At 52.0% G+C, this 8369-nt stretch overlaps 1 protein-coding gene across 4 annotated transcripts; it reads right to left on the reverse strand.

The window, feature by feature from the left end:
• Positions 1-46: 46 nt before the first annotated feature.
• Positions 47-8289, reverse strand: DNAJA3 (DnaJ heat shock protein family (Hsp40) member A3). Of its 4 annotated transcripts, XM_087942378.1 has the most exons (13): positions 7261-8289; positions 6905-7041; positions 6006-6089; positions 5701-5907; positions 4113-4265; positions 3808-3891; positions 3115-3262; positions 2857-2921; positions 2633-2761; positions 2113-2228; positions 1827-1924; positions 828-946; positions 47-321 (listed from the first exon to the last, which is right to left on the reverse strand). In XM_087942378.1, the coding sequence occupies exons 1-12, from the start codon at positions 7436-7438 to the stop codon at positions 843-845; spliced, it is 1503 nt and encodes a 500-aa protein (XP_087798504.1). In that variant the 5' UTR covers positions 7439-8289; the 3' UTR covers positions 47-321; positions 828-842. The 4 variants fall into 4 exon arrangements, with proteins under 4 accessions (XP_087798504.1, XP_026539169.1, XP_087798505.1 ...); XM_026683384.2 differs by lacking the exon at positions 3808-3891; XM_087942379.1 differs by lacking the exon at positions 828-946.
• Between the last annotated feature and the right edge of the window lie 80 nt (positions 8290-8369).

Genomic DNA, 8369 nt, shown 5'->3' on the forward strand with positions numbered 1-8369 from the left:
TCCCTTCCTGGGGACCCTGTTCACACCTCACGACAGGACTCTGTTCTCGGCACAAGGTACACTTTATTTTTGCTCCTCAGCGCCCCCCCCCAAGTCTGCTCTGTCCAGAGAGAACCAAGTCCAGGAAGGCCAAGAACCTTTCACAACTGCCCCCCCCTCAACGCTGCAATCTGGCATCTAGAGGAGAGTCGCCTCCTTCCTTCAGTGAGGCCATCGAGCCATGGACCTTCAACGCCTGTCCGTCTTCAGTTCCAAGGCCACCGGCATCACACCTTCCAGATTGCCACCGCCCCATCCTCTAGTTTCCAGTGGAACGTTTACCTAAAGCCAAAAGAAAGAGGGACGTCTGTGACCTTCACAAAGACGGTGGGCAGATCTAGCAAACCCCTCTCTCAATATCCAAGCCAGGACTACAGTGGCCCCATCCCCCAAAGTCACTTTTAAGGCTGTGGATTTGCCGCAATGTTTTGGGGAGGCTCACAAATGAAGAATTGAGGAATGTTTAACTAAATACAAGCTCTTCTGCAATGATACCAGGAGTCTTTAGTAGAATACCAAGGGATGGAAACCGCAGCTACTAATGCCCATTCCTCTGGCCCTTATTTTTCTGTTCAGCTGTTGCTCTAGGAGTGCTGGGAGCTCCTGGGAGTAAGATGAAGCAACCTGACGTGCAAGAAAAGACCCAACTGGGTCTCTGTCCAATCACCAGCAAGGAATGTGGCAGCTCCCGGAGGTTTTCCTACAGCTTCATCCTCCCTCCCTCCCCGGTTTCTGCAAACAGTGAACACAGAGACCTGCGCATGGAAAGATCACAAGAGGCTTCCTACCTCTGGTGCAGTTAATCAGAAGCTAAACATTTTCTTAAGTTTAGCTAGGAATCCCTCTGTGCCGTCCCCTGCCTCAGGCCTCTCCTCGCCTGCCCCTGTGCTAGTCGTGCCCCTGCCACCTAGACACAAATAGCAGACAGCTTGGTCAATACACGTTGTGAGAAGGGCCCCTGTCTGCCTCAGGCCATTTCCCAGTCTTGCGGGGGAGGAGTTGAAGCTAAGAAGATGCCTCCCTTCCTCAGGCCATCTTGGTCCAGACCCAAGGAATGTTCAAATGACAGCTCCTGTTGTGCTATACGCGGTTGGTGACACTCCCTGCACACAGCAACCATTTTGGCTGCCTCCTCATTGCAGCTTTATTTATATCGCTTACCCTTTAGCCTCTCTATTCTTTTACCGACTGCAAAACTATAATCTCAACACAAGGTATGCATTCTAACACACGTCAGTGTCTTAAGAGAAACATCTGTATATTACAGCAAAGCACACACACGCATACGCACACACCGTCTCCCTGATGGACTTGCTAAACTGCTCTGAATGTCTCCTTGAGCAAACAACTCGGGCCCTGAATCCGTGGAAAGCCAAGAGTGCTCATGAAATGGAAATCAGCCAGTTGCATCTTGTGGGTCACTAGGAGGGTGGGGCAGGGAAGGCCAAAAGCTGCTTTCAATTGCGGGATTTGTTCCCTCTATTAAACCATCAGCCAGCCATGCTGCCAACTCATGCACTGCACTAAGTCAACTTCAGAATCAGTAGAATTGTGGAAGCCCAGAAAATTGAACAAAGCACAGATGAACTAACGGTGGGTAACCCTGTTAGGCAAACACAAGTAGTAGTAACCATTTCCTGCCTAAGGAAAAATGGTGACACCATCTGAGTAGAAGTTTGTAGTTCCACCGCGGTCGACATCACTCAAGGCCATAGTTTACACCACCAGAGCCAGCAGTTCAACTATAACCAAAGTGCAGCCAAGATCTGACGGCTCCACAGCCTCACCAGTATTTGTGCTGGCGATGCCATTCACAGTCCCTTCTACATCAGTTTCATCTTCTGCATAGCTCAGCATCAAGGCTCGCTGGCGATCAGTCAGCCTCCTGCAGGAGAGAGAAAGCAGGTGCAGTAAGACAGGAATGGAGGGCCCTGGAGGAAAGCCAGCCTCTCTGGGCACAGAGGTCTTGCAAAAGCAACAGACTGACACTTCCTCCTGCCTCAAAGTTCCCCTTTCATGCCATCAGTGACCTCTTCTATCCTGTTCCCCAAAATGCCCAGTCTTCCCACTTACTTGGGAACTTTGACCTTGATATGAATGTAGTGGTCTCCATAACCGTAGCTGTTCACCCTGGGAATTCCCTTCCCAGTCATCCGAATCCTCTGGTCAGCCTGGATGCCAGGGGGGATCTAGGAAAACACAGCAAAAAGATTAAAGCTTTTCAGTTTTTCACTCAATGCTCCTGAACTCTTACTGTGTCTCATAAATGTGAGAATCCGCTGCCGTTACCAAAGCACTCGTGGGAATGAAAGTTCTAAGATTTAACGCCCTGGGCTGTTCATAGAACATCACAGAAAATGTCCCTTTTCTTCTGAAGCAACATGAGGGCAACTGAAAATACCAGCAGAGCAGCAAATGACTACAACCGCTGCCAAACAGAAGCGCCAATACAAGACAGACAGAGCCTTTCCACAGGACAGACACACGGCTTTCCGTGCAAAAAGGGTAACATCCCCTTCATATTTTCGTGGGTCTCTAATCACAGGACAGATGAGCCATTTCGCTTGTTCTGCATTTGTGGCAGGGGACGTACCAGAAGGTTGATCGTCTCATACAGGCCGGGCGACCTCGCTGTCCCTCCAAGAACAGCTTGTGCTATGGAGATGAAGAGGTCGGAGTGGATATCAGCACCGTCTCTCCGGAACACGGGGCTTTTCTGAACCTGGAACCAGGGACAGTTCAAGGACTCAGCAAGTGCAGGCGGCCAGCCAGTTTTAAGCATGGCATGTCATGGCAAAACTGTAGGTCAGTACGCACCCTGAAGGTAATGAAAATTTCTTTCCTTCCAACAGGCATCCGAACGGTCTGCCCATCCTCCACACCTAAAGCCAAACAAAAGCACTCAGGATTACCTTTCATCCAGCGCCTCACTTTTTCTTCCCCTCTTGTGGCAACCCTGATTTGGAGGCTCGTGTTCTTACTGTTTAGAGCTGCAAGGACCAATTTCCCTCCCTGTTGTTTCACTTCAGAAGAGCAGCCGCTATTCTGCCCCAGGAGCACTCGGTACATACATACCTGCTGGGACTGGGACCATCATTGTCTTCTTCTGCTTGGTTTGGCCAGAGCCCCGACAAATCACACACGGGTTAGTTACAACTGAGCCCCGCCCACCACACCGCCGACATGTCGAACGCATGACGAACGGGCCTGTGTTGATTGTCTCCTGTCCAAAAGAATACACAAGGAAGGTGAGATGCCAGGAAATTTCACTTCTGTGTTGTAATGGCATCTCCGATGCCTGCTCAGATGATGAGGAGTTCTGCCAAAGTCTCCAAGCAGGGAGTGAAAGGGCTGCGGGCGGGGCAGGGGGAGACAACACCATCAGAGGAACAACCAGATCAGTGCCTGGCTGAAGTAGAAGGGAGAGCTGCGTTTGGAAGGTTCAGACGTGGGGGTGGAGAAGGAAAGCAACTGCCTGCTCTGCCAAATCCCAGAGCACGCAGGGATGAACGGAGGTTGGGGAGTCTACTTGCAAGGAGCAGCCTCACCTCTGCCAATGGCTACACTGGCTGGCAGCTACTTAGCTCATGTGAGCAGAGTGTTCCCTGCCATGGGTATGTTTTGTCTTTGTGACTCCTGCTTCCAGACCTTGCCTTGACTCTGTTACTGGGCTTTGGATCTTGGATTTCAGACTTGGGCTTTGATTTTGAGTATTGTGCTCAGACTACAGACTTGTACCTGAACATCAGACCTGGTGTGTGGACTTACAGATTTGGTCTTTGCCCTTGGACCTGAGGTTGTTTGGTGCTTGGACCCACTGGATTTTCTGTTTGTTTCCATGTGAGGTGAGCCCTGGGGAATATTAGGGGATCGTAAAGCCTTAATGAAGACTTCAGAACCTTTTGTGGTATGAGTGGAGCAGGAGATGTGTTGATGTAAATTGGACCCCAGTCAGCACATCATTATCAGGCTCCATAACCATCTGAAGCAAGGAACTGGCTTTCTTCTTCTAAAGCGTCAAGGTGCCCAGTCGTTCCCTGCACCAAAGCTTGCTCACACTGCCCTGCCCTTACTGTGCCAGTCCCGTTGCAGTAGGAGCAGTGCACTACTCTGGTGCCCGGTTCATGCCCTCTGCCATCACAGCGCTGGCAAGTGTCATTGATCTGCACCACGATCTCCTTGTTGACGCCCTTTGCCGCCTGGCTGAATGTCAGATCCATGATGTACTACAGAAGAGAGAGAAAATTCAGCGTTTGGAGCTCACAGTTCCAAGCCAACATTTTGCATACCATGTAGAACAAAAGGAAGCATACAAATCTGTCTAGATTGAGAAAAAGTACTACGGTGCCTAAGTAATATAAAATTAATTATATGTATGAGCAGCAGTAAGAGGGCTATTTTTGTGCAGTGATTAAGGCACCGAGCTAGACACTGGGTGATCGTAAGTTGCAGTCCTGCCTTAGGCACGGGAACAGGTGGTGACTTTCAACCAGCCCCTCTCTCTCAGCCCTAGGAAGAAGGCAAAGAAAATATTGCCAAGAAAACTGCAGGGACTAGTCCAGGCAATCACTAGAAGTCAACACTTTTGCTTTGTACCAAAGCAAACCAACCAACCAACCAACCAAAAAAGACCAACATAATACATATCAAATTTGCTAATCATAATGGATTAAAAATCAAATTTGTAACCTATTTCTTCACACTATTTTATTTTGGAAACCCATCTTTGTTAATAGATTTCTATATTGTTTCCCTCTTAAAATCTAAATATCAAAAAGGATAACTACTGAATTTGAATAAAAATAATGTTCAGTCTAGCCACGAATGTGGGCAAAATCATTGTTAAATGCACCTGATTCCCCCTTTAAAGACAGCAAAACCTCAATTTGAGTGATCACAGAGGAGTGAATTTATCTGCTAATTGTTGTGGTCTACGGGAGCCTGCGGAGCCTGCAGCAGAATCGGACAGTGGGGAAGAACAGGGACCAGTCCGGGAGTCTGGAAAGGACTCGGATGAGGGTCCTGCGTCCAATACAGAGATGGGGCCAGGGCCATCTGGGAGTTATGTGTTGACTCCGGAGCCTCCAGAATCTGACAGCAGCGAGGCAGAGGAACAAGGGGAGCCTGTTCCCAGTGCGCATGTGCACACAGCTGCCAGAAGGCAAGAGCAGCTAAGACAAAAGGGGGGGGGACTCAGGAGTAAGGCTTGGAGGTGATTGCCCCTCCCATAAGATATAAAGGCCGTGCAAAGGGACAGTAACCTTTGCAGGAAGCAATGTTGTTCACTCTGTTCGGATTAAACCTTGAAGCTCTGTGTGGACTTTGTACATTGGGCTTTTTACAGTTAATTTGGCACTTTAGTTGCTGGCAGCAATTCAAAGGAGATAAAGGTAGGTGCTTACCTCAAGAGATTGTTTGGGACTCATTATGGGCTGGGAATGAACATAATTCTCAGCATTTAAATAAAACGAGTTGTTTGGACTAAGCGTGTAGTTAATTACGGTCTCAAGAAGCCTTGGTCAGAACATTAATTCTGAATATCTGGTAGTTCCTAAAGATTAATCATTTGCATAGGATTTCTTATGCAGATGTTAAAACAGGAGGAGTGAAAGCCCCAAGGGACTCTACACACCAGTGGCTTGGAGTGCAATTCATCTTTACCTCCTGGGGCTGGTCAAAGACGGTGCTAAAATCGCCAAAAGGGGACTGTGAGAACTCCCCAAAGATCTTCCTGAACAGCTCCTCAGGGTCAATAGTTGGGCCAGTGTGCCTGTACTGCTGCCCAGAACCTGCCGAGCCAGAGCCAAAACCAAAGTCTGCTGTACCATAAGTGTCATACTGCTTCCGCTTTACTTCATCTCCCAGGACCTGCCAATGATACAAGAGCTCAGTCATCCAGGGGGCACTGCTGTGGGAGCCCCAGTTCCCAAGCCGTGGAATGTAAAAGGGAGAATAAAGCATGCTACCTCATAGGCCTCAGCCAGTTGAGAAAACTTCTCTTTTGCTTTAGGGTCATCCTTATTGGTGTCAGGATGATACTTCTTCGCAAGCTAAGTAAAGAAACAAAAAAGGCAAAAGTAAAAAGTAGTGGGCAAGAGATTACCATTCCTGTCTTTGTGTGTTGGGAATTCATGCAATGAATTTTAAATCAGCGATATTGAACTAGTAAAATAGTTTTTATCTTCTGGGGTATTTTTCCCTACATAGTATTTTAGATAGGAAAAAAACCCTATTTCATTTGTACCAAGATCATAATCACATATACTGAGCACCATGTATTTGTAGCGCAGTTTAGAATCCTCAGAAATAATGGATTTGAAAAAGCTGAATTAAACAAAAGCAACAGGGTAAATCTCAGTGACCTTCATCAGGAATAGTAGCCAAAGAAGACAACAGCAGTCTTGCTGGATCAGATACAGCTCTTCATATTCCAGCAATTAGCCCATAAGTACTGGTAGCTAGTGAAGTGTAAGGTCAGCCCCTCCTTTCCTTGGGTTCTCCAGCAAACACTTAGAAATCGGCCTGGGAATGTTAGAAGAATCCAATATCGCAGAATGAATTCCCCAAGCAGGATGGGGAGGCTGCTGTTTACCGCTGCTTTGCTTTTGTGTATGAGAGTAAACAGAAATATAAAGTAAACCAGCAGCCTTTAAGCAATTACGACCCCAAATGATAGAGGCAGGGTGGAGAAGGCACCCCACACAATGCCAGCGCTAAAGCTGGGGAGGAAAAAGACTAGCATGCAAGCGGGTTAGGCCAGGGCTTCACCGGCCAGTCCTCCAATCCAGCCAGTGCTACTTGCCCCCTTATGGTCCGACAACCACCCCCCCCCACGCCCTGCATCCCCTCCGAGAAGCGGCCGTGCCTGGTAATAGGCCTTCTTGATCTCCTTCTGGCTGGCGCAGTGGGGCACTCCCAGGATCTGGTAATAATCCTCTTTGCTGTTGCTGGAGGAGCTGGTGTGAATCGAGGCCGCCCAGACGGGAGGAAGCGGTCGGAGTCCTGCGCAAAGCGAAGCAGAAGGTCAAGCCGGCTGCCGGCGTAGAGGGAAGGGCGGAGGCGCAGAGGACCCCCCGCCGGCTCCATTTCTGCGGGCAGGAGGCCCGCGCGCGGCCAGGGCCGAGGATAATGGGCCGACCCCTCCGGAGGCCTCTCGAGACCGGCGACGGGAGGGGGCAGCGCTCCGCTCGTCCTTAGAGACACGTTTGTCGTTCCTCTTACCGAAGCGGTTTCCCATCCGCGGCGCCAGAGTCGCGCGAGAGGCGACGGGGGCCACGCTCCGCCAGCGGGCCAGAGTCAACACCAGCGCCAGGCGCCGCGGCTCCCCGCCGCCAGCCCGACAGCTCCCGGCAGCGGTTGCCACCTCCGCCAGCCAGCGTGAGACGCACCCGGCCGCCATCTTGCGTTACTCAGTCGCAGTGCGCCTGCGCTCCTCAGCCCGGTAAGCCGGGAGTCCGAGTACGCAAGCGCGCAGTCCCGTGGTAGGGGGAGGGCGCAGCCGACCTTTCTCAGAGGTCAACCCCGCCGACGCGAAGTTCGGGCTGCTCCTGGGCCCTAGTGCCCCTCTTCTCACTTCTCGGTCAAGGCGCGGAGATGGGTTTTGCACCTCCGGAGCGACCGTGTGGACGTGGGTGCGCTCTGAACTCCGGCTCTGCGCCGCTGCTTGCGCATCCCCGAGCGGGGCTCCTGCGAAGCGGAGCTGGGCACTACCTGGTGGGCCCGGGGTCGCGGGAGCCCAGGACGAGACCACCCGTCGGTCGGCGTCCTTCAGAGATGGGGTGTGTGGAAAGCCCCCGGAGAAGGGCTGGGTGGACGGAGGAGACCAGGCGCGGCCCCTCGGTTGGAGAGAGTGGGAGCGCCGCCGGTCCAAGCGGAGGGCATATCCGAGACAGGGGCCGCGCGAACCCGGGAGAGCCACGAGCCTCCCTGCCGGAGAGGGGCGAATCCCGCTTTTCGAGCTCGATGCTAATAGGGGAAGGGAGTTCTAGTGGGGAAGGGGCCCCGTTGGAAGAGCCGAAGGGCCGGCAGGGGACGGAGCGCCCGTGTGGTAGACAGGAGGCGACCGCGGCCAGGTGGCCCGGGGAAACTCACGTCCGGTGGCCCCTGCTGGGCTCCAAGGCGCCCAAGTTCACACAGAGCCCCGGAGCCCTCCGGCCACTGGTCTCTCCGGGGCCGCTGAAGTAGCCGGCTGAGAGCCAATTCGAGAGTCCCTGGGCCCGCCCGCCGTCAGCTGAAGGCTGCTCTGGAGGGAGACCCCACCAGAAGGGGCAGCGGCTCTGGGGAAGGCGTCGGAGGGAGCGGGACGCGGCGCGGCAGGAAGAGGCGAAGAG

This window comes from Notechis scutatus, chromosome 12, assembly GCF_049901735.1.
Source record: "Notechis scutatus isolate UNSWTSFEM ecotype Mainland chromosome 12, rNotScu1.2, whole genome shotgun sequence".
Classification (NCBI taxonomy): domain Eukaryota; kingdom Metazoa; phylum Chordata; class Lepidosauria; order Squamata; family Elapidae; genus Notechis; species Notechis scutatus.

Bases quoted from the DNA above. Each gene is read 5' to 3' on its own strand.
- DNAJA3 (XM_087942378.1), bottom strand. From the start codon at position 7,438: ATGGCGGCCGGGTGCGTCTCACGCTGGCTGGCGGAGGTGGCAACCGCT. The intron at 3,263-3,807 runs GTAAGTCCACAC...TCTTTTGGACAG, and splicing joins CAAGGGCAAAGACCAAATCT to GAGACAATCAACACAGGCCC. The intron at 947-1,826 runs GTGAGGCTGTGG...ATTTGTGTCTAG, and splicing joins CATCGCCAGCACAAATACTG to GTGGCAGGGGCACGACTAGC.